General features: G+C 49.3%; 1 protein-coding gene across 2 annotated transcripts in view; it reads right to left on the bottom strand.

Annotated features, from left to right (window-relative positions):
- Positions 1-1,823: 1,823 nt before the first annotated feature.
- The window catches only part of LOC144728598 (serine/threonine-protein kinase SIK2-like), an 87,098-nt gene continuing 63,085 nt past the window's right edge, over positions 1,824-25,836 (bottom strand). Inside the window, exons 9-15 of one of the 2 annotated variants that reach the window (XM_078608133.1) lie at positions 24,314-24,499; positions 17,800-18,049; positions 15,922-16,347; positions 15,287-15,420; positions 13,499-13,606; positions 10,982-11,076; positions 1,824-9,986 (exon numbers count right to left, since the gene is read on the bottom strand). In XM_078608133.1, the coding sequence (XP_078464259.1) occupies positions 8,984-9,986; positions 10,982-11,076; positions 13,499-13,606; positions 15,287-15,420; positions 15,922-16,347; positions 17,800-18,049; positions 24,314-24,499 (2,202 nt within the window). In that variant the 3' untranslated portion in view covers positions 1,824-8,983. The remainder of the gene's footprint in view (positions 9,987-10,981; positions 11,077-13,498; positions 13,607-15,286; positions 15,421-15,921; positions 16,348-17,799; positions 18,050-24,313; positions 24,500-25,836) is intronic. The other variant, XM_078608134.1, reaches the window with a different exon arrangement.

The raw sequence follows: 25,836 nt of genomic DNA, 5'->3' as shown, positions 1-25,836 counted from the left end.
AATTTTACACTTTTTAGAAAAAAAAAAAGATATTTAATTACCAATTGCTTAATGGTGGCAGGCAATCATCTGACCCATAGGTGGCAGCCATCTCAAGCCAGAGGACGAGAGGACTCTAGCCGCCACGCATATAAAGGATTTATAGTGAAAAACTTTGTTTTTACGGGTTAATTTTTTCATTATTTCCACCAGGGCCCTTGCCAAACCGACGCTACGCTACTAACATGGGCCAACACAGAGCTCCCTACACAATGCTTAATCTGGGTCTGATTATAATCGAGCGGAGAAGAAGCCGATAGCAGCAGCGGTACTTTAAAGTTGAACGTGAGGTTAGCTTTTGTTGCCATGAATTTACTGGTTTGTTTTGTATTCCTCTCAACATAAATCAGCAATTCAAAAGCAGTGAAATCTGTAGGTGGCTTTCACGGGTGAATAAGCGTCTCAGAAAACCTCTGGGAACTGGTCGTTGAAGCCTTCACATTTTCATTTGTGTTATGAGGCCCTGACACGCAAGCATGAATACCCCTGTGTATATTGACACAAGAATAAGAAGCAAACTCTTTTTGTTCGCGAATGAATGTGAAGTTCACCAATATACAATGTGTGCGTGCGTCATAAGCTGTCAAAACCCAGCATGGCAAGTGACGCTGAAAGTATTTGACTTCTTTCTGCCGACCTTTAAGAAATGTAGCCTTATTTGTCAAACATCGCATGCGGTCATGTGAACGTCTTACCACCGATCAATATATTTTAAAAAAATGTTTTAGCGAAGCTGTGGGGTGTTACCTTTTTTGTTCAAGGCAACTATAACCCTCTTGGAGGTGGAGGGTGGTGCAAGTGGTTAGCCGCACTATGAACATGTGTGTCTGGAATGTTGATTCCCAGCCACGGCTAACGTTATACTGGTAGGAAACTCCTGGTTACACCAGCCCACAGGGGATTATTGTGTCCGTCCGTCCGTCGTGCAGGGAGGGGCTGGGTGGGGAGGGAGGGGCTGGGTGGGGAGGGGAGGGTGGGACTGGGTGGGGAGGGTGGGAGGGGTGGGGCTGGGTGGGGAGGGGCTGGTCACCCCGTGGTGCCCTTATAAAACTCAACGTTTAACCTACTCACGCCGGCTTGTGCCCGCCGTCACAGTCGGGCATATTTGCGGAATACACTACGCCGCCGGTGACCCTGGCCATTGACCGAGCAACCCAACGTTCCTACCAGCTCCCTCCGCAGGAATGTGTTAGGCGAGTGATATTTAAACCAGTTCAGGGCCCCATCCTCCCTTCACCAGCCTTCAATGATCATCACGGTGAAGTATGCTCATAAAACCCTATGACCAGCACGTTATAGAGAGGCCTTCATCCAGCAGTCAACTGACAAAGGGTTGTACATTATTATTATAAATTTTAGCCTTTTTGCCAAAATGTAATAATAAACATTTGTCGAGCTTTTGGGGTATTTTCACATTATTTGCGAAGCAATGATAAACGCATCTGAAAATTCGTAAGTCTTTATTGATGGCAAAACAACCGGCTCTAATCTTCTAAACATTGAAAGCCAAATAGGTGATCTTGTTCATCTTGATAACTTTGATGTGCCTTTGAGTCCCATTAGGTTTGAATACTTGTTTTTTTTTATGTACCTTGTGAGTTATACACTCGCCGACTATGGCTTAAAACAAGAACATGAAAAGGGATACTTAAACTGTGTCTAATAAAACACAGAAGAATGCATAACACATTCAGTCAAATGGGTCTGATTAAACTGCTGGAAAACAAGGGATATAATTTCAATGCCCAGGCAATTTAAGTATACGCAAAGTTGGATCCAAAAGGCTCTTTGCACATTGCCACGTTTATTGACGTCAGCACTTATATAACCAGCGCTTTAACAAAACAAAAACCAAGTTAACAACAGAAAGAGACCATCTGCAACTGCACAAGAGCAATACACTATCCCCCAGAGCACAAATCCTTCCCATCACAGGATCTGTGCTCACGGATAAAGATCACAGAATGATGCACTGAGGTTAACAGCATTCGACTAAATGCTACATAGGTCAGTCATGGAAAAAAAATGAAACACTTGTCACAGTGAGGTTTTTTTTTTAACTTAAATCTCAAAGATATATATTTCATCTGTTTGAATATTCCCTGCGATACACTTGTTCACAGTTTACAACTGCGTACAGTTCAACTGAAAGTATGAGCGGAATGTCAATGTCAATATGAAAGTAGACTAAGAGAACGTAGTTTGTAACACCATCTCATTGTTTCAGATAAAAAAACACACATTGCGGTTGCAAATGAATAACGATGGAAACTGGGCTAAAAAACTCATCAAGTGTGCCATTTAGAATTTTTTTCCCGTATATTAAATTTGTGGGGGAAAAAAACATTGCACCGTTAAGCAAGAAGAGTGGGGCACATAGATTAATTTGCCGATGTTTTTCCCTCAGAAAGATAATGGGGAGGCAATTTGAAGTTGAGTGCGTTGTGCGTTACGCCTCCGCCACATGGGAACTTTAGCCCCGAAGTTCAAAGTCAATAATCTAATGAATAAAAGCCATCTCGTCTTTCTACCCAAAAGGTGGTGTTTGGAGGCAAGCCAGAGAGGTTTTATAATTGAAATAATTCTTACCACCCACCACCCCGCCACAGCTTTCCCTCGGTCAGGGCGGATATTTAACAAATACAATTTACGACGCCGAGAGGAATACAATATGCTCAACGTTAAATGCGGTACAAGTAGAATAAAAAAACATTGCGACATTTTCACTGCGTTTATTAAAAACCTCATCCACTTTAGCAACGATCACGGGATGATTCGTTTGTGAAAGAAAAAAAAAACAATTCAACAAATTGCTCAGGACCTTTTGGTTTTATATTGTTTTATTTTTTTGTATTAACGTCATTAATAGTAACATTTAAACTCAGTTTTTTTTTGGAAATACTTTCATAAACAATATTGCTGAACGGTCTTGATTATTGCAAGCAAAAGTGCACCACTGTGCATGCACAATTTGCTTGTATTGCCTTTCTACATACTTTACAGTCATATTTTACCTCGACATAGATATTTCAATACATAAATTAATTTACCCTCGCGTTATTTGTACTTTTTTTTACAACACCTTAAGTATAGGATGCGTTTAACAAGAAGCAATGCCGCGGTGACCAGATGAAAGAGATTACATTTCCAACGGATAAGATGTTTGCAATGTGGAGGCTCTGTCTACATGACCATTTGCAAAATACGTGAAGCAAATGTAACCGATCATATATCCCCAGACTTGGAGTGCCCTCACAGCCGCCTTAAAGTTAGCGAGACCCTTCCTGCAATCAATTCGGACACAAATATTTTAAATATGAATTCGTTTCAGAAAATTATCATCATTACGAGTACTACTACGGTACTTTATTGAGCATATAAGCGTGTTGAATTGTCCTATATTGGTCAAAAGCAAGCCAAACATTTAGTTTGCTTATGGATAAATGTACTACGGGAGCAGTTGCGGTTACTTTTCGGCCGTTGTATGTCAAATGCACCAGATGCCGGGTTTGAAAGAGTGACACAGAGTCATGCCGCCATACGGCTCAACAAATCATCTTTGAATATGCTGATACAGCAAAAATAAGAGCCTTCAATGGCACCCAAAACAAACAAAAGCCTTCACCCGCGGGGTTCTTCTAAAAGTGGAGTTCCTGGTGGTCGTGCGGTAATTTCCCCTGCACGTGACACTTGACGTCCATTTAACAAAAATACCAAAATCCAATCGTGTCGTTAACCAGCATGGTTGTGAAGTGCTTCGTAATTTTATTCATAAAATAAAGGTTATCAATTTAACTCGATTAAAAATACATTTTCCATCGCTGTTTTTTTTTTAATAATATGTAAGAATAGGTAAAGTGGTTTGCTCTTTGGAGAGATTGTGCTACTGACTACTGGCTCTTCAACTACGTGACACATTGCTTGATGTAATTTCGGTTCGTGGACATTAAATAGAAACTCAGAATAGGTACTAATCTCTCTCTCTCTCTCACACAGATTCAATGTTGCGGCCAACGGTAGGCTCTCAAAGGCCACCAGCCAAAACATCGAATCTATTTCCTTGTCGTCAAGAGCAACATTCCCAGCTTAATCACCCTGCCGTGCAATTGGTAGGACAGAAATGATGACCGTTACAATGCGCGATGTTATGAAACTAAACAATGTTACAATGTTTATTTTACCAGGTAAGGCCCACTGAGCTACATAGCTCTTTTTCATAAGTGACCTGGCCGCAAATGATATCTCAACGAAGTGGCTGATCAATGTGGAAATGTATTGCAGCCAAATACTCTTTAACGCATGTTTCTAAATGTAGAGGGAAAAATCCACGCGACCACGGGGAGACCACGCACACTCAAAATATACAGGCGTCGGGGTCGGGATCGAACCTACGACCTCCTGTATACCAGGCGAGGTAGTTAACATCTCGCCACAGAGATACTGACACGTCCTATCGCGTACCAATACACCGCGTGCATATGCGGCGCTGGCCGCGGGATGTACTGCGCCGTCCAAAAGTGTGCGCGCTCCACCAAAGGAGTACGCTACTGTGTGGACCTTGAGCAGAACTTTAGGCATGTGGGAAGGGAGAACTTGGCTGCATCGGTGAGAGCAAATACATTTACAATGTTAAGCACGGTGCACATTCGATCGACACCTGCTCGCGACGGGCACTGCGCAACGGAATTCTTGGATCGTGAGCAAAAGTCGCTTGGCACGCGCTCTCTCTCTTTCTCTCGGTCGAAGCCGGCTTCAAAGTGGTAACACATTGGTTGCACAAGTTTTATCCCTGCGCACGTTGGGCAAGAGTGGAGAAATGGTCTATTCATAAGCAATACGGCCGCCGGCAACGACAATCGTCTCGGGTTACCGCAGTGACGCGTTTTACCGTCGGCTCTCGTCGCGTTTCCCGTGGGGTCCCATCGTTCTGGCTTGCTGACGTGCGAAGCCCACCAACGCCCCCCCCCCCCACCGTTCCAAACGATGCGTTGTTCACCTTACAGGCGAACCGGACTTGCTCGCTGTTTGCGGCACGAGACGCCCCAAATATATGAACGGGGGGGGGGTGAGGGGGGGCTTCTTCCGAGCCTCCGTGCGCAAGGCACGACGAACGAAGCGGCAGAAGACCGCTGCTGTGGCCACCCCGCCCGCAAATTAGCAAAGGACAGCGTTGGAATGGCTCCGGCAGGTGGAGTGGGGGGAGGATCAACAAGGCCCACTCTGCAGGTCGCTTGCGGCTGTCTGCAAGGGGCCAACTAGAATTTTTCTCAGTTTGTGACGTTAAGCGCGGACTGATCCGATGTGAAAACCGCGGTAAAATAACCCTGACGCTTTTGACGTAACAAGTAGGCATGTTTCGCCTACCTTGTGCTGCTGTCTGAACAAGTCGGGCTAAATAAAGTACCTATATTAAAATAGGCAGCTCTTCCCCCCTGATTGTGCAAGTGAGTTCTTCATCTCATACAAACAATACTATCACTTATATTACAGTTTTGTAATATGTATAATTGTTGTTAGTCTGTACAGCAAAAGTACCAAAAATTTACAGTTAAAATGAACACACAAGCAACATAAAAAGGCATGAACCACTGGAGCACAAAGTTATTATTATCAGACCGACGTGCCTGAAACGGAGGCAAAACAATAAATTTAATGTTAAATATAAATGTACACATTCAATGAAAGCAGTGCATTACGCTTATTACTGTTATTATTATTATTGAAGAAACACACACAATTTAACCACCCTCTGAATACACATAAAACACCGCCTGATTTTACAGTTATACATTCGCATTTCTTTTCAAGTTGATAAAACATTGTGGAATTTAGCACAAACCAAAGGACACAATAGGCAATTATATAATATCGATGTCATTCGCAAATATTTTAAAGTTGTTTCTTTTTCTCGAGCACGCTCTTCAATAACACGGTATTCCACTGACACCAATTATGAATATTGTTATATCATTATTATTAATTGCACAACACTTAACAGAGAAAAGTTACCACCGTTGGTCTAAATATCGCTGCGGTGGCGGGACATGGGTTGGTGCTTAAAGAGGCATTTGAGTTTACCTGAATGCGCAAAACAACCCAGACGCGTTTAACACAGTACCCAGCCAATGACACAAGAAAGCCACCAACATCCTAGAGAATGATCATTGAAAAGGGCTCACAATTTAAATGTCCCGTACAACATTGTCCCTTGCCGGTGTTCCGCGCTCGGCTCAGTGATGCCAAATTGATTAAAAAAAAACTGTGCCAAGAAAGAAATTGTCGTGAGCTGGGGGGGGGGGTGGGGGGGGAGCACCATAGGAGCATCATGCGTCTTTGCGCATTGCAGTCCCTCTGGAGGTCAGACAGCCCCACGGCAGGAAACAAAACGTGGAGAAACTGCCTCAATCGAGCGACGGTCCGGCTTACCCCAATCGGGTCATTCACTATTACAAACAAGCTCGGATGAGGCTCGTGAACCAATTGTTTTTTAAACCGTAACGTGTAAAAAAAAAAAACCCCACCATATATTTCAATGTTGAGACGCACTATTTTAACGTTACTGACTCGACATTTTACTCAAATTTTTGACAACCACATTTGCCCGTCGGCCCTATGAATGTGCTCACGGAGGGGCCAACTTTCCCTGGCAACGTGGACGGACTGTGTTCCATCCGATGCCAGCGAGCAAATCGACGACCTCCCTGGACCGCCCCCGATTTAATCAACCAGGGCAACCTGCTGCAATACGGTCGGGGGTGGGGAGGGGGGGGGCTGGTTGCAGCACGGCCCCGCGACTCAAAGCATGGCACCGACAACTGCAGGGAGCGTAGGAGCAGCACGAACGTGAACATCTCCTTTGGGCGACCCCAAGTGAACGCACCGCCCCCTCGGTTACTGGAAGCTCTGGGGGCTCACACGAAGCTGCCCGGGGGCAGTTGCAGCTGGCTCCTTCTAGTGGCCCTCCTCTCTCCAGCCCGGGTCACGGCGTTTAATTTTCCGATGCTCGCGGGTCACCGCCACGACGTAGCCGCAGGTTGTGCGGGCGGTGCAAACAGCGCCAGAAGCCTGGTGCCGGAGCTGTGAAGAGGTAGGGATTGGACAGTGGGGTGCACCCCGCCCCCGCCCCCCCCCCCCGCATTTAATTACTTGCACCAGATTCCCACGGTAACCGACGATAAGCCACTGTCACGATGCCTAATCATGCCAAAGGCGTGGGTCTTCTGTGCAGCTAAACAACGATCCTATTGCATCGCCCCCACAGTTGAAAAGTCACGCATTTCACAGTCATCTGATGATAGTCAGTAACCAATCAAACACTATTTTTTTTGTACGTAACACTGAAGCCGTCTTAAATGCTAGATATTCAGATGTCACACTGATGTATGTACGCATGTACTGCTTACATTAAAAGCAAATAATTGATGTGTTTTTTTAAACATTAAAGTTTGAGAATGACCACAAAAATAAGTTGTTCCATCAGCCGGATGCCACTTTTGACATATTAGTTCGTCGCAAGCAGCCAGCCAACGTTTTCATTGTTCGAACGTTCGTCAAATGCGCAGCTGTTGTTATATTTTTTCAATAGTTTTCTTGACAAGAGAGAACTCACAAGCTAGATATATAAAATAAAAAACGGGGGGGGGGGGGGGGTGGCGGGGGCGAGGATGTGCCCTAAAACTGTCCTAACACGCTTGGTTCCCCTGTACCATTCACAGCCCTTCGTTTTGTACTCGACGCCCCATACAGATCGCATCACTGCGATCCGTACTCAGACACGCAACTCCAACTCCCCCCTGGACACTCGGGAGGGCAGACGGCGTCATTGGGCATCATTCATCCTCAAAACTCTTCCCAAACCAAATCGGCCGACCGCCTCCTCGACCACATTCTTCGCGGTCATCACCGTGTCACCTTAGCAGCTCCCCCACCCCCTCTCGACTTCTCCCCAGATGTGCCCGGAGCGAGGGCCGACTCCGGCGAGAAATCATCTCGCGTTGCCCCCCCCACCTCCCCACTTTGGGAACGAGCTCGCTTCGTGGTGTCAGCTTAAATCCCACCCCCTCCCCTTTTCTCGTGGCCCTATTAAATTCCTTCCTCAATTTAAGATATCCCTTTCGCTTGCGGGGTGCAGTTAAGAAACCCCGGCACGTATTTTGCTTCTCAGCATCCGCAACGTTACGATTTATTCGCCGCGGCTTTTATTCAGCAAGGTCCTCCGTGGTGGGTCATTCTTGTCAAACAGCTTAAGGCCGAAATGTTTCTCACGCGCGTAAACAATTAAAATCAAACAAAAAAAATCTAAAGCTTGGAAGCATTCGCGTAACCTGTTAAAAGCTATAATTTTAGACCTGTGGTTGTGTGCTTGGCCCGCAAGAGGCAATGTCCTGTTTCATGTTCGTAATAATTTCATCCATATTTGGTGCTTTTCAGTTTGAAGCAGCAGCAGCAGCAGGATGTTCATGTTGCTTTTGTTGAGAATCCACATGGCTGCTACGTCCAAATGCCTGAACCTTTACGCTCACAGCGGCGTCAATTTTTCGCACTGCCACAGGCGGCGTTGTTATTCCACCCTCAGTCGATCCCCTGGGCCCAGTGTTCAGGCAGCCCGACTGCTGCACACATGCTGCATCGTTCGCCGACTCGGTTTGCATCTCGTCCGCCTCTCTGCCAACGCGCGTCGCCCACGGAACTTCGCGGGAATTCGCAAATTACCTTATTTGGTGGAAACAAACTGACGGAAAGCGTCTGGGTTGGAAAGAGGCTCCCCCCGTCTGAAACGCTTCCCCTCATCGAACGCAGACATTCCCAAACAAAATGCTGTCGGGCGTGCGCAGTATCGCTACAACGCGGCACCGCCACGAGGCGCGCCAACAAAGAGTCTCTCCCGGGCTTTCGTTCCATCTCCGCTTCCCTCGCGGTGACGGCTGGGGGGGGTGGGTGGCGGTCACCAGCAGCCAGCGAGCACCGTCGACTGATTCTCCGTCGCCTCCATCATCTCGCAGCCCAGCAGCTCGAGCTCCTCTCCGGCGGCACCGGCGTCACGGTACGTCACCCGCCCCGGCCTCTCTCCGCCGTCCAGGAGGACGCCCCGCTCACCGCCGCCGCCAGCGCCGCCGCCCGCCGGCACCGCGAAGGGCTGCCCTCCCTGCAGGAAGTCGCGCGCGAAGCGGCACTGCTCCAGGTACGCGGCGCCGTCGGCGCGGGGACCCTCGCCTGCGCCGGACTCGTACGGCGCCGGCGCTTGCGGCCGCAGATCCTGCCCGTCGGCGCCCACCTGCAGCAGGTGCAGCTGGTACTGCTGCTGCCTATGCAGCTGCGCCTGCAGGAGCTCGTCGCAGCTGGAAGGGCGGCTAAACGTCACGTGAGCCTCCGCCCCTGATGTGAACGCCTGCGGTCCGCGCTGCAGCTGGTGCGCGTACAGCTGCTGCTGCTGCTGTTGCTGCTGTTGCTGCTGCTGTTGCTGCTGCTGCTGTAGTTGCAACTGGGAAGCCTGGCTGCTCTGCTGCAGGTGATGCGAGTAGTGCTGCGGATGTCCGTACACCTGCTCAGGTTGCTGAAGCGATTGCTGTTGTTGTTGCTGCTGCTGCTGCTGTTGCTGCAAGTGAAAGTGCTGCGGGAGCATTGCATGCGCGTCACTGCTCTGTTGAGCTGTCGCGTACTGGCCTCCTTGGTTCTCCTGCAGCTGCATTTGGTGCAGGTGGCTGTGCAGGCTATGCGTCGGAACGTCCTGGTGAGGAAGCAGGTGCGAGGGCTGCTGTTGCTGCTGCTGCTGCTGCTGTTGCTGCGACTGCTGCTGCGACTGCTGCTGCTGTTGGGTCATGATTTGGCACTGCTGCTGGTTGCGCAGTCCGCTCGAAGGCTGAGGGTAGGGCCCATCGCTCAGGTGCAGCTGCTTGAAGTGCGTCTGCACGGACAGCCGCTGCAGCTGCATCCGCTTCTGGTAGAGTCTGCGATGGGGAGAGACGGCACCACGTGATGAATGTATGTATGCACAGAGCCAACCGCCGCTACTAGCATGCGTGACCACGGCAGGCTATTTGGCACAATTACGTGACCATGCAGAAAACCTCCATCATGACAATGTAACGCAATCATTCCTTTTAAGAAGTCATCCGCTTCCCTAAACATTGCTCCTGGGACAGCGCAGGACTGATAAACTTGGACATCACGTTCATCTTATTTTTTATTTTGAATTTTGTTTGGTTACATCGTTCCTCCCCACTCCACCACAGTAGGGTGCATTATGCCCTGGCCTGTTATAGGCCACACGCTGTTTCTATCCCTCCTTTTGACATTCCCCACTTGTTGTTCTGGGCTCTTGAATGACAATAAAAAATGCTTACATAAAACAACAAATAAGTTGTCTGCTTCCCAGCCACGGTTAACCCGAGTGATTTCTGCACCGTTCTAGGGTCTCCTCCTCCTCCTCCTGCCTGGCATCAACTCACAATGGCGAAGTACGGTTAACCAATCCTCACGATCGACACCGCATGGGGAGACGTTCACGCCCGAGACAAACGGCTGTAAATTATTGTTGTTGTTATTATAATTATTATGGGTCGATAGAGATGGAGTGATTGAAGGAAGCTCTAGATTGCGAGTCCAGTGGGCTCATGATTACCCCATGGCAGCATCAAAGCAAATGGCATGCTCTGATTACTGTCCAGAGATACTCCTGGCTGGCGAAGGGATAGACTTCAACGACTCAGTGCGAGTGAACTGACAGCAAAGCTAACCAGCGTCGTATATTACCTTCGTAATTTGCGTGCTATCGGAACACGTTTTGATTTCATTGGTGTCGCAATCTCAATGCAAATTGAAATTCTCATTCTGTGCGAATAGAAACAACGATTCAAAACATGCATTTCACACGAGAAGCTGGATAAACTGCATTGTTTGTGGCAAAAAAAGTAAACACGGAGAAATTTAAAATAGAATTGACCTGTGCTCTTGCAGCTGCTGCTGCAAGCCCTTGGTGTGCAAGTCCTTTCCATATACGACGTATCCATTCCGGCTTTTGCACCCCATTCCCAGGGTCTGGAGATGGTTACACACATGCGCAGAGCGAACAGCGGTCAGGACCCAGGCCGTTACAAGACGCGATTCCTCGTCACGTAGAGCAGGGGTCGCGAGTAAAGCGGTGGCAGCATTTGCCAACCTCTACCCGTCGATTCCGCACATCCTCTCCCGGCCAGTGGCGGGCACAGAGTGAGAGCACCACTCAGGGAAATCAGAGTCTCGCTTCTGATCAGCCAACCAAAGCCTCGCTTTTCCCGAAGGTTTAGGGTCTCGGTCTAACCGAGAGGCAGCTGTGAACACCGAAATCTCCGCCGATTGACGATGTCCCGGTGCTAGGAGAGTCACATTCACATTGGCCGAGAGGCGCGACATTCCGTGTCCCCCTGTCTCCGTTTTTGCGATTTTTTTTTGGGGGTATAGGTGACAGCGTACACCTGCGCAGCGGCAGCGGCAGAATTCTCGTGCTGCCGTGCGACTGGAGCCACGACCAATCTGTCTGATGATTGTTACCAATCGTGTCCCCTTGTTGGCCGCCGATAGGGCCCAAGACAAAATACGGGTTCATTTAGTGTTTACGAATATGTTACATTGACAACGTAGTGAAGTTCATCGTAGTGCTGTATTATGCTCGCGTGTCTATGCTTGACCAGCGTGGTGAAAGTACGGTCACTTAACCCCCATGACAACACAAATCATTGGGAGGCCCTCATCAGCGTCATTCAGACGCTGTCTTTCCGACAGACCTGTTCTTCACATGAGGACGGCTGCTTGCGTTGTGGCCGAAACGTCGTGAGAATCATTTTATTTTATTATGTTTAATTTTTATTATTTTATTATTTCCCTTCTACGTGACTTTACCGAAAGAACCAAGAAGATGAATCCCTGCAGTCACGAAAGCTTTACATCGAAATTTAGGGCTGTACCATGTACATGGTGTTTAGAGAGAGAGAGGACCACTCTGAGTTTGCTGTAATCCTCCACGTTTGTAAAGTAGGGTTGACATTCAAGTGAAATCCACAAAGCGGCATTGAATCAATTGTGTACAGGTCACGCGATGGCATGGCTCAACAGCTGTGGCACAAACTCATAATAACCACAATCGCGTGACTGGCTGGCATGCGTTCTGACGGAAACATTGCCAGTACCACACATGTAAATTCAGGGTTGAGTATTGGATACAAAAAACATTTGCCTTCAGGGATTTTCAGTTTCATGAGGACGATTTCGAATCCGTTTTGGGGGAATTTCAGTCTCGGATGGTTCACGTGACATAGCAATTTTACGCATCTTTGTGCTAACAAACGTGATTTCAAGCGATGCTACTTTCTGGGAGAAAAACGCGAATTTGACTTTAAATGCGGCGCCATTATCTGTGCGTTCACGTTTTTAGATCGATCCAAAAATGTAAAATTATAATTTCGGATAATCCGACATGTAGGCCTGATTTTTGGATTTTATTAGATTAATCTGAAAACTGTGAACACATCCCTAACATATACACGCAAACACATATATCGTGACGTAGAAGGGAAATAATAAAATAATATAAATATAAAACAATAAAAATTCTCACGACGTTTCGACTGAAACACAAGCAATCATCATCAGGTGTGAAATCCACAGCAAGATGATGATGATTGCTTGTGTTGCAGTCGAAACGTCGTGAGAATTCTTACTGTTTTATATTTAGATTATTTTATTACTTCCCTTCTACGTGACTTTACCGAAAGAACCAAGAATATGAATCCCTGCAGTCACGAAAGCTTTAAATCAAAACATATATAGTGATTGCATTTCAGAAATACAAACAAGATGAGATCCATCATATTAAAATGAAGTATAAAATTAACTTGGGCCATTCAGTGGCATCGCATTCAACAGCGTTCAGCCTGAGAAGCCAGGCCCCAAATATGTGAAGTGGGGGAGTTTCTTCCACGTGGTGTTCACATTCACCGCTGAATCATAAACACTCGGCAATTTGTAATCACCAGCAAATTAATCATTTTTAAATTCTAGGTGTGTCAATCAGGTCGGTGTTGTTCCCAGATATGAATGCGGCTGACCATTGATTAGTAACCGTGGCTCAACACTGATAGATTGATATTGCTGTGGGTACAATGTTCGTACTAATTTTAGCTTATCTCATTGAAACAAGGAAACGGCCTTATTGTAAACCTCAGAATGAGGAGATCCAACGAGTGAAACGCTTATGAAAGACTTAACAAATTGGCCAAGCAATCCAACCAGGACCCTGCACGCTCACCACTGCTCCACCACAGCCACTTCCCCCACCCCCAGTTCACATCACCACATTTATACAACGAGAGAGAGAGAGCACGAGTCAGCCCATGGAAACACGATTGTGCTGCTGTAAAAGGCACAGGGCTTGAGTCAGGAAGCGGCGGAGGGAGGGAAGCGAGGGGTTGGTTGGTAGGCTGACCTGGGAATGCGTAGGCAAGCCGTAGGCGTCAAGGCTCTGCCGGCGAAGGAGGAGATGCGGGTGATAGGAACCGGGGAACCCCAAAGAAGCATGCTGCATGCCACCATCCTTCAACACCACCACCACCACCAGCGGCGAACAAAACCAAAGCAAACGGAGGGGAATGTGCAGGCGTTGTCGTGTTGTGTTTGAGTGCGAGATGTTCAAGTGGACCGGAAGAAAGAAGAGATTTTTACAATTAATCGAACGTCCGATTAATTTTGAACCAACAATTATGAAATAAAAAGCATCACGTGGAGGTCTGTTTTTATCTGAAATAAAAAGACCTTCTCCCTGGCTATAATGGCTCCCGATTGGCTAAATTTCCACCGGGCAAAAATCGGCCTGCAGATGACGAACGAGTAAGATGCAAAAAAAGCGTCGCTTAAATCGTGCTGAACGCCGTTAACGCCAGGCTCCCGTATACTGGCGCGCCTACTACGCGGCTTTCCAATAAACACGTCTTCCACATTTTTGCATTTATTTCCTGTGGTGAAGGGTTTTAAGCGTTGGCAGGGCCCCGCTTCTTCGCAACTCGTCCTACGGGGGCATTCAATTTAAGCCGATGAAAACGCGCGCGTTAATATGTTTTCCTTTGTCGGTCATCATTATTATTATTCTTTTTCTCTCACTCTCTCAACGGCAGATGTTCACGCGGCACTTCATCCTCATGCTGTGGTACAAAATGTCCCTGTTTGGTTGCTAGGTGCGTTGATGGAACGGGTGGGGGCGGAGGGGAATCACGGTAGGGAAAGGTTGGGGAGGAGGGGGGGGCGTTTGGTGTAGGCAATGGGGGTGGAGGGTTAGGGGGGGGTGCGGTGGTGGTGGGCAGGGAGATGGGGGGGGAGCAGCGGAGAGGGGGGGCCATGTGCTTGAGCCGGGGTGAACCCACAGGAGGCACAGCTGATGCTGTCATCTCCCGGGAAACGGCCGCACGTCCGCGCGTGATGCTCGCCCCCGAGTCGTGACTAACGTTGTATAAAGGACATTGCCAGGGTCGCCGGGGGTCGCTTCAAAGGGTTGTAAAGGCGAGCGTGGGAGGTGCACTGCCCCGTGTTTACATCCTGTTTACGTCCCTCCGTATTTTCGATGCTTTAGATGTCGATTTTAAGCCCTCCGTTTGAATTCCACCGTTCTTATCTTTCGTTATAAGATCGCGTATGCTTACATCCATGATGTTATCGGCATTGTTTACGACCCACGGTTGAAAATTTAACCCGGCAAATTTGTATTATAATGTTCATCCTAATAGGGGCGCTTTTTTATCGTGCTTCGTGTTTGTTACTGAAATGTATTCTTTCAATCCCATGAACGCAACATCAGAGTACAAGGAGCAAATGAATCTGTTCAATGATGCTACAGCATGAATCATGAACATACACACACACACTTATATACGTACAGCGATACTCTTTGATTAAGTCCCCCTTTGACAACCCAACATTTCAAAGGAGTCAACATGTTGTGTACGAGGCCAATGACCACCAACAATAGTATACGTCGTATATGGAAAGGACTTGCACACGAAAGGCTTGCAGCAGCAGCAGCAGCTGCTGCAAGAGCACAGGTCAATTCTATTTAAAATGTCTCCGTGCTTACTAATTTTTTGCTGCAAACAATACGCATTCTCCGCTTTGCATCCACACGTCCACTGGTGTTTTTTTTTTCTTTCTCACGAGCGAAACATTGACCGTGCCACGCCTTGGCCACGTGTGTGCGTGTGCCCGACGACAATCGCCGTTCGATTACCTGGCCAACCTGCCAACACAGGCCGGAGCCCTCGGGCTGGCCCATCTCCTCCACCTCGGCCTCGTGTTTGTTGAGCTCCAGGATGCCGGGCGCTCGGGCCAGGCTGCTCACGTGCTGCCTGAAGGCCACTACGCCTGCCGGAGGCAAATGCAGGTCAGCCAACCACACCGAGCCACTCGGCAGCTGTCTGGCGGGAAGTTACCATCGACCGACCGACGGGGCAGGAGCGGCTCAGGCAGCTCGCACCGTTGACATCGTCGTCGTCGTCATCGTCGTCGTCGTTATCATTGTCGTCATCAATCTTGCAATGATCTTCATTACCCTCATCATCATCATTATTATCACCATCATCATCGTCGTCGTTATGACTGTCAATATCGTCACTCGATACCGCTGCTATCATCATCATCATCACCTGTGCTCTTACACGTGGGTCTTGCAAGCACGCAAATTCACTCGTGCGCAGATAAAACATCGCGGGCGGGCGGGCGGGCTGCAAGGTGGCTAGAAGACAGCAGCCCAGGAAATAGTTCGCCGATCTATCGGCGCAGATTTTGCGAGCGTCCCTTAAAACGTCCCGGGGGGGGGGGGGTTAGGGGGGTTAGGGGGGAAACTGGACGGACGTCGTCGCGTACCCTGAGTGAGCGACGTGTCGGACGCCCTCCGACCCTCGCGGAAGCTGACGGGAGAGCGGTTGTGCTCGTCACGTTCGCCCTGCCCGGCCTGCTGCTGCTGGTGGACGAGCCCGGCTCCTCCTCCGGCGGGGAGGAGCGGCGCCGGCGGCGGCGACGGTGTCCCTCCGCCGTCCGCGTCGCGCTGCGAGCAACCGCCCGGCGCTCCCACCGCGGCCGCGGGCAACGCCGCCAGCTGCTGCTGTTGGTGGTGCTGGTGCAGGTGGTGCCGTTGGTGCTGGTGCTGGTGCGGCAGGGGAGGAGGAGGCGGAGGAGGGGGAGCGCCGGGCGGGAGATCCTGGCTCGAGTGATGCAGCACGGTGCCCAGCTCGCAGTACTCCGAGCCCATGCTGCCGAACGGCGAGCCCGAGCCCAGCAGGAAGTAGGTTTCTGCGTGGGGGAGAGGCAGGTACAAGCGTCACTTCATTTGTACGTAGCACGAAGAGGGAGGATGTACAGTAAGTAGGTTGCTTGCCCTGAAATATACATCTTTCTTCAATTATTGTTTATACCACTTTATTGGAGAAACGTGGTGAAGTACGGTCCAATGACGTCACGTGAGTGACATGAAGCGGGGGAAACCTTTATCTGCTAGTGGCTGGACAAAGTGATGTCAGCTGCTGCTGCTGCTAATACTGCTCCTGCTTCATTTGTTTTGCTATTTCTTGAAGTTTCGTATTTGTACGCGTGTTTTATTTTCTGCATTGCTTATAATTTTAACGACGTTACACGCTTGTGTTGAACTTTTCACGTGATGATGATGAGCCACTTCGTTGAGCTAACATCTGTGATGGCCAGGTTGCTTCTGAAAGAGAGCTACGTAGCTCAGTGGGCCTTAGCTGATAAAATAAAAAATATATCGTTTCAGAGTTGATATTAACAATTTGTGGGAGGTAGGCTGTGGCTGTCCTATGGAAGACACAAACTCCGTAATAGGAATGTGTAATTTCGATAAATTGGCTCAGGCCAGTAAACGGGATGGCTTCAATGCTCATTTGGAGCAGGAAATCACGTTGCTATATATTTTACTACAGTATTAACATTGTATACGACGGTATTAACATTTTATGAAAAGTATGGTAAAATCATACTTTTAAATAACGTCCATAATTACACACAATACCAGTCAAAACCCTGAGAACACACAACACCACATAAATGTTTTCAATGTTATTTTCATTCATTTGGATTTAAGCTGCCGGACTGGATCTGAATGAATTAAAACCTTTAATTAAGATCAGGTGGTGGCACAGCGATCTAATTGAACAAACTGTACAGCTTCACCCAATTACACAGGAGGTCTGAGTGTAAATACATCATGGAAGGACAAACACGTTACAATGGTAATTTCCACTCCTCGCTGTAACGTGATTCCAAGGTCAATTAAAGGTCAATAAAGTAATTTGCACACGTTAATCTCCAGCTGGCCATTGCCACGAGCTCTTTGAATTATAAAGGTTCCCTCCAACTGTGACTATCTGGCACTCTTTCAGAAACAACACTGACCCAGCGCTCAAACGAGAGAAACTCAGGGGGTTGCGTTGGCCCGGTGCCCCCATAAGGATACTCACCACACTGAGAGAGTCACCCGTGCCTCGGGTTTGAACTCGGCTCTCAGAAAAGCGAGCCCAATGTTGTCAAGCAAGCAGCCACCACTCCCGGCCCCTCTCTCCTCCTACGAGGCACACACAGGCCTCCGGGTTTGAACCTAGGGAGCCCAGCGGTGGTGCTGGCACCATGCCCTGATGCTGGGCTGCCTCTGTGCGTTTGATCTTTACTTATTTGTATTGTTCCGAGCGAGCGGCTAGCAGCTCGCGCCCGCCCGCCCGCCCGCCCGCCTACCCGTGCTCTCGTGCAGCCCGCCACCCCCGTCCCCTCCGCTGTCGGCGAACGCCGTCCTGGCCACGTCGTGGCGCGAGGGAGGGGCGACTGCGTTGGCCAACGGGGTGAGGCCTGCGAGCCCGCGGCCCGAGTCGCACGGCTCCTCCATCTCCACGCCCTCGTCGATGGAGGCCTCCATCACGGGGCTGATGGGCGACACCGAGCGGCCCTTGCGGGTCGGAGGCACGGGCTCCAGCATGCAGCCGCTCACCTGGGGGTGTGGGGGAAACGGGGTGAGCGCACACGACACACGCAAAAAAATATATAAAGATCCCACGTGTAGCCTTAACAGACTTTTGGGGCAAGTGCTGTATTTTTTTTCTTCTTTCTTATTTCTTCCAGGGCAAGTGCTGTTAGCGAGCACCTATTGAAGCCGGAATGGCTCACAAGGGGGTGGGTGGCCAGCACCAACGCCTGACCACGTTTGTCTCCACAGTGGAGATGTTTACACATCGCACCAGGTACTCATTTAAGGCCGAGTCGACCTAGCGGTGGCCGAGGACCGGTTCAGATAATCGTCACCGGTGTTGGCCGTGAACAAGACTCAAACTCGCGTCGCCGGGTTCGTAGTGCAGCACAGCGCTAACCACTGTACCACCGCACATGACAGACACACATGACGCATACGCGTGTGGATGCATACACGCATGTGAAGGGGTTATTATGGGAGAAAAGGCAGACGGGAAACACAGGGGTGTCTGCACCCACACACACGGGTGTCTGCACCGACGTCCGCATCCGTTAACCACTGGGGGGCCATGGGGGCTCTGTGATCCCCCATAACCCCGTCCCTCCGAGGGGATCTCTATAAAAGGCGGGGAGCCAGAGAGCTCGGGGCCAGTTGAACACGAAGCTGACCAGTGAAGTCCGAAGACCGGCAGATTAGGCCCTGGGACTCCCCTCTCTCGCTGCCCTTGTCAGGGCCGAGCTGGGTAAGCCAGCGGCGCGGCCCAAGAGCTTCCGGACCTCTGCTCTTGTAAGAGCAAGGTCGGCTTAGCTGGGTGCCGGGATCTGTGCTTACCAGGGCCAGATCAGACAGCCTCCCGTAGCCTATTAGAGGAGGACTGGGAACAGGACAGGGGACTTAGTACTAAGGGTGGTTTCCCAGCTAGTACGGGTGAAGGAGCCGTTACCCCATTCAACTATCGTGTCTGTCCCTGAGTTAATAAAAAGAGTGTGCCTCAACTCCGTCGTCGTCTCCCTGAACTCACTACACATGCACACACACACACACTTAAATGCAGACGTGCACACAAACACACAAGACAATGCTGCGCCATGCAAAGATGCTTGTTCTTGTTTTTAAATAAAACTACGCACACTGTTTATATAACCAGATGAGAGCCAGATTGAGAGAAAAGTGTCGTGTGAGTTATCCTGCACCTCCAATTAGCACGATTGGCTATGTACGGTGAGAAAGTAGTTCTACATACACACATATTACGTGGGCTGAAACGACAAAAACGCACGGGGCAATATTTGAGCGCGCCAAGCAAAACAACCCAAGTTTAACAAACCCAAGTTACTCAAAGACGAAGCCCCAGCAAATATTCAACGCAAATCTGCACAACAACAAAAGTCTTCTTGGTTCTTTCGGTAAAGTCACGTAGAATGGAAATAATAAAGTAATAAAAATAAAACATAATAAAATAAAATTCTCACGACGTTTCGGCCACAACGTCACGTTTTGGAACGAATACATTTTCGTCCAAATGTTTTGCAAACATTTTCAAAGCGATTTTTTTTTACTTTATTGGAATAGTATTTTTACACTTTGTACCACAGGGAGGTTTGTCCCTGCACCACAATCCGCGGGGAACAGCCCTTACTCGAACTTTGAATTCCGGATTCCAAAGCAGGTGGCAATTTTAGCCGGATCGATCCTGCCACAGAGCAGCTGTGCGTGTCTCCCATTCTGACGCTCACCGGGTCCCCATCGGTGAAGTGGGGCAACCGTGCGGCTTGCTCAAGAGCAACTGATCCCAGGTGAACGGGCTCATATCCGTTGGTAGACACAACCGTTCCCAGGTTTCTTCCGTTGTTATACAACAAAACAGCGTTGTTAACGAAACAGCTCACGCGAAAACCAGCCGACTACTGGGGTACAATCACCATGATCTCAATGCAAGCGCTGCCCAATTATCTATATTAGCTTTATATATCTCGGTCCCAGGATTCCCTGATGATGATGATAATAATAAACACAAGTCAAACCTCCCCCCTGCCGCCCTCCATCCATGCCTCATTTGCCCCTGAGGTTTACTAAAATACCAGAGGCCAGACATCAATTACAATTCATTCATTAAATGTTTAAAAGCCACGAAAATAAACGGGCCTTTTTTGTAGCAGGCCTTCCCGTAACCAGAGATACATTCTCTGACGTGCCACGGCCACAAGGGAGAGGGCCCCCCCTCCACCCCCCGGAGCCTCGTGCTGACTTGACTCAAGCGGCCTCCAGACGCTGCCGCCGCCGCCGCGTTGGTTGCAAGCAAGATATATATTACTGGGGGGAAATCCGGCCACTGGGTGGCACGGGGCGGCGGTTAAGAGCCCGTCGGGCTCGCGATCGGAAGGTGTGCGAGTTCAATTCGCGGTCAGGGGTGGCTCAGCCCTGCACCCCGTCTAGGATCTTCATAAACGAGGAACAACAACTTCTAGGGGAAGTCAACAGCAGCTGGCCCACGGATAAACTCACCCCCCCGCCCCCCCGCCCCTATAATAGTAACGAGGAATTTGCAGTACTGGGCAAAGGGCTGCAAACTGGAGATGATCTCCTTTGTTTTGAATGCTGCACATGTTGGCGCCAGGGAATGGTTGGTTGCTTGCAGGCGTGCGAATGAAGTCTAATCTAAAACGAAACTATTTTTTATTTTACCAGGTAAGGCCCACCGAGCTAAATAGCTCTTTTTCAGAAGCGACTCGGCCACCAATTATTGGTCAACGAAGTGGCTTATCGCGTGGAAATTTATAGCAGGAAAAATGCACTGAACGCACGATGTTTCCAAATGTGGAGGTAATAATCTGAGGACCTTGGAGAAAAATCCACACTACTACGGGGAGAACACGTAAACTCCAAATGAACAGGCGTCAGGGTCGGGATAGAACCCACGACCTCCTGTATACCAGGCGAGGCAGTTAACATCTCGCTACCGCGGCGCCCCTTAAGTCAACGGAAGCAAAGAGATATGCGGAATTCACTGCACCGGGTGCGACGATGACCCACAGCTTATTGTGTGGAAACGTTCTAAAGCGCCCAACTGTTTTCAGCAAAATGTGCACTTTTGGGACGATCAACGCAAAACAGCTCAAACACCCCCGCACGAAAAACGGCGATTGCAACGTTCCGCATTTCCGTTATTTGTCTACAGCGACTCGAAAGCATCAATGCAAGATACAGCCAACAAAAACAGTGTCGCAAATTGCGAAGGAATAAAAAAACACAACGCACGAGTCACGTGAACTGCGTTCGCGTGCCACTCCATGCAGCGACGCCAGTTCTGCCAACAGCGGCTGATTTCTAAACGCCGTTACCAAAGCAAAACCGGCACGCCTCCCACCCCCCGCCCCGCCCAACCTTGTCTCATGCCAAGTAGACGTTAAATACTCAACAACATCATTCACAAAAGTGGGCCAACGTATAACCTACGTCAAGGTCAATATTGACGAACCACCTTAAGACCGCATCGTGACCTTCGACCCACTTGTGGAAGCATGGGGTTTGTGTGCGTTGATAAGGCCTCTGCCCAGAGACAAAAACGCAATGTTGGCTGCGCGAGGTTACGTGACGAGGTCGTCTCCTTTTCCCTCACTGCAGACTGCTGCTGCTGTTGTGGCTGCCTGCCAGCGATCCCTACACCACGAGTGTGGGGAAAAATACGTCCTTTCATATCAGAAGGCCCTTGGCGGGTCACATCCCGGTAAACGTGGAACGTTGGGCCACCGGTTCCAAGCACGTGCATACGTTGGAACGTTAAACTGGGATGAGGCCTACCTAAACTAAATGTAACAATTTTTTATTTTAGCAGGTAAGGCCAACTGAGCAAAAAGCTCTTTTTCAAAAGTGACCCGGCCACAAATGACAGCCCAACAAAGGGGCTTATCAGATGGAAATTTATAGCAGCCAAATACTCTAAACGCAAGTTGATTATAAATGTGCAGGGAAAATAGGAAGATTCGGTGAAAACTCCATGAGACTGCGGGGAGAGAGACACGCAAACTCCAAATACACAGCAGACGTCAGGGTCGGGATCAAACCCACCACCTCCTTCGGCACCGGCTATCGTAGAGTGCGGTCGTGTCGCTACAGTTCTCTGCGGTGAGTACAATGTCTTTAAAAACAACGGCGCTAGGCCTCTCTAAATAAAATCAACGCTGAACCGCTTTGGCGCATTTCCGAGATGCAGCGGTGAACAGGGACCCACCCTGCAACTTGCAAACGTTTCACAAAGGGAACGGGTTAAACACCTGGGAGGCACAGGCCAGTGTGAAACGTGCGATAGGAATGCAGTGACTTGATTGCACCAGAGTAGGGGGGAGGGGGGGGGTGCGGTGCGTGGCAATGGCAGGGTCGAGTATCCGTGGGACATTGGCGTGTTGTGGAACACGACGGCAATCGGCGCGCGGACACACGCTGAGCGAACCGCCCGTCTCAAATCGTTCGTCTCCTGGCTCGGCTCGACGAGTGCGGCCATTAGACGGAGTCCACCACGCCGCACGACGGAATTAACTCCCGCTCGGCCACCTGGCTGCAATCAAAATCACCACCGTCGCACTCGTAAAATTGTGTTTATTTTTATTGTTATTATTGTTATCATTATTGTCGTCGCCTCCACCATCGTCGTCGCCATTTCTGTTTATTGTGCGTTGAATTTCTGCTCAATTATTTGCCCTCCGTAGCCTCGAGTTGTGACACGCTGTGGCTACACATGGCAATTATGGCAAATGGTATTTTAAGAAATAACGCTTAACTTTTGCTGTCGATAGCGTATTATTATGTTGTCCGAAAGAAAGGGTTTCAAAGGGATGGTTTCTGACACAACAGCCGATCTTCTGGTCTATTAAAATCTCTACGTGCTTCTTTCCTTTCCGCTCATAATTGTAATTGCTCCAAAAATAAACCACGTCCTGCGGGGGGAAGCTAGGGGCCGAGTTGTTCCTCTTTTGGATGTGCGCCTTGCGGAAAAAAAAGCTTGCGCGCACTTCGATGGACGCGGAACAAAAGCTGAAAAAGCGTACGCTTGAAAATACGTTGAGAGAATACGGGAGAAGATCACGCGGAACTAGCCAACTTGCGAAAGTTAGAGACGTCATATTCACCGTTGGGAAAAACTAAGCGGGCTTGGGGCAGGAAGACGTCGCTAGAAGGGACAATGGCGGGTGCGGGGGACTCACAACGCCAATGGGAATTTGATCAGATTAGGGTCAGGGTTAAAACTAAACTACTATTAAAACTAAACTACTGTTAATTTTTTTTCATCAGATAAGGTCCACTGAGCTATGTAGCTCTTTTCAGAAGCGAGCTGGCCACAAATGACAGCCCAACGAAGTGGCTTATCACGTGGAAATGTACAGCAGCCAAATACTCCAAATGCATTGTTTCTAAATGCGGTGGGAAAACCGGACGACCTGGAGAAAAATCCACTAGACCACGGGGAGAACATGCAAACTCCAAATATACAAATATCAGGGTTGGGATCGAACCCACGAACCTCCTGTACAGGAGGAGAGGTAGTTAACATCTCGCCACTGCGGCGCATAGGGTTTCCACGAATTGTTGAGATTCACCGTCGCGATCTTTCCTTTTCTTAAACATACACAGAAGGTATTGGCCACAAGGAGCTGGAGTGGGGCGCATGACGCCATCACAATTAAATGTTATATACCAGTGAAAAATGTCCATTCCCACACTTGCGATTTGATGCGTGTAACATTTACCTCAAGAATCAACCTAAATTCATCGATGAATTGACTCATCTTTCCACCCACATTACACACGGCTCGATAACATGTCTATCCACGTACGTGGCGTGTGTGTGTTTGCGCGCGGTGCAGGCCACCAACCCCCTCCCTCGTGTGCCATGCCGGCCTTAATAGCGGCTCGCTAACAGCACTTACCCCAATGGTTTGTTGAAGGCTATACGGGGGATCTTTGTCTTTCGATTTAAAGCTTTCGTGACTGCAGGGATTCACCTTCTTGGTTCTTTCGGTAAAGTCACGTAGAATGGAAATAATAAAATAATAAAAATAAAACATAATAAAATTATATTATATTATATTATTATTTCCATTCTACGTGACTTTACCGAAAGAACCAAGAAGATCTTTGTCTCATTGTGGTAGACAGCGCCAACCCCACCTAAGACGTCCCCTTTGGCCCGCTTTCTCTAGCCTCAAAGACACTGGTCCAGCCGGCCGCGTCGACAATTATGGACCCGGCGGGAAGGGTCGATAAATCACGGTGGGAAGAATGAGTCACCTTGGGGGTCGGCACCAAGAGTTCCTCCTCCAGCAGCCCCAGCTCCATGGGGTGTCCTCCGCCAGACTGGGCAAACGAGCCGCGCTCCGTCGCCAGCGCCGTGAAACCGGCGCACTGCTGCTGCTGCTGATGGTGATGCCTGATGTTCTGAGGCAGGAGACCCATGGGATACATCGCTGGGTTGGCCTGAAACGACACGTGGAGGGGGGGAGGGGAGGGAGCGAGGGGGAACGGCACTTGCTTTACTTAACGCGGCTTGTTAGCGCTTGCGGGTGGCGGGGGGAATTGAGATGCTGTGCCCCGACACCGATGATGCTCGCCGTGGCCGGGAGTCGAGCTGGGGTCGCCAGGGTTTGCGGCTGCCATTCCACGCACGCGTGCACACACTTAGCAACGCGCTCGCTCGCTCGCACACAATCACTTAACGCGCCACTACGCGCACGTTTTTTTCCCTCTCTTCCTTCCACGTCACGTGGAAGTCATTACCCACGGAATGTAAATGTAATGTATACGCGAGTACATGTAAAGAAACGTGGCAGTATTTATACACGGGCGTGCTCCCGAGACAGAAAGTGTGCGTGTACGTGGGCCGTGATCTGTGCTCGATTTGAGGCGGCGCTTCATTGCCACGCGTGCCCAAACGTGTGTTTTAGGAGTTGTGCGGTCTCTCGATTGAGCACTGCGCACGCAATTAGGGCCGCTATTTTTATTAGCATCACCTCCAAAGTATGGGACATTGTTGGGGGGGGGAAGGACTCAACAATAAACATCCCCATGGAGATGGATTGCACAGCAGATAATTGCTAACAGCTGTGCCTACCACACAAAGACCACAAAAACCCGCGCGAGTAGGTCCACGCAATCAGCGATTACAGAGCAATCCACTCTACAAGCGACTTAGAAGCGCGCGAGAAGGAAATGCAACGCTGCCGTGCCGTCACGCATGGCATGGTTCAAGCCTGGACCTCGCGTCGACTGCCCGGAGCACGCGTCCCATCGCCAAGTCCTGTCAACGTGGCTCCATCCACGCAGGAAGTGCGCCGGGTTGCGGAGCGCGTTCCACACAGCAGAGACTTCCCAAAGACGAACGAGCGAGGACTTCTTTGTACGGCCCCGAGATATTTCACAGTCAAAACTATAAACCAAACTAAACTGTTTTTTATTTCACCAGGTAAGGCCCACTGAGCTATATAGCTAATTGCAGAAGCGACCTGGCTACCACAAATATTAGCTCAGCGAAGTGGCTAATCAAGTGTAAATATATAGCAGCCAAATACTCGAAGGGCACATTGTTTCTAAATGTTGAGGGAAAAATCTGAGGACCTGGAGAAAAATCCATACAGTTGCCAGAGTCAGGATCGAACACACGACCTCCCCAATACCAGGCGAGGTAATGAACATCTCACCACCGCAGCATGGAAGACTCGGCTTTGCAGGAGCGAGTCCTGCTAAGCGGCGTTATGAGCAAGCAATTGCAGGGCTGAATCTTTCACCCTGTCCTCTACTATAAATGCACCTGCACA

The sequence above is a fragment of the Lampetra planeri genome, chromosome 29 (genome assembly GCF_965212315.1).
Source record: "Lampetra planeri chromosome 29, kcLamPlan1.2.h2, whole genome shotgun sequence".
NCBI lineage: Eukaryota > Metazoa > Chordata > Hyperoartia > Petromyzontiformes > Petromyzontidae > Lampetra > Lampetra planeri.
This window is presented reverse-complemented; position numbering and strand designations above follow the sequence as displayed.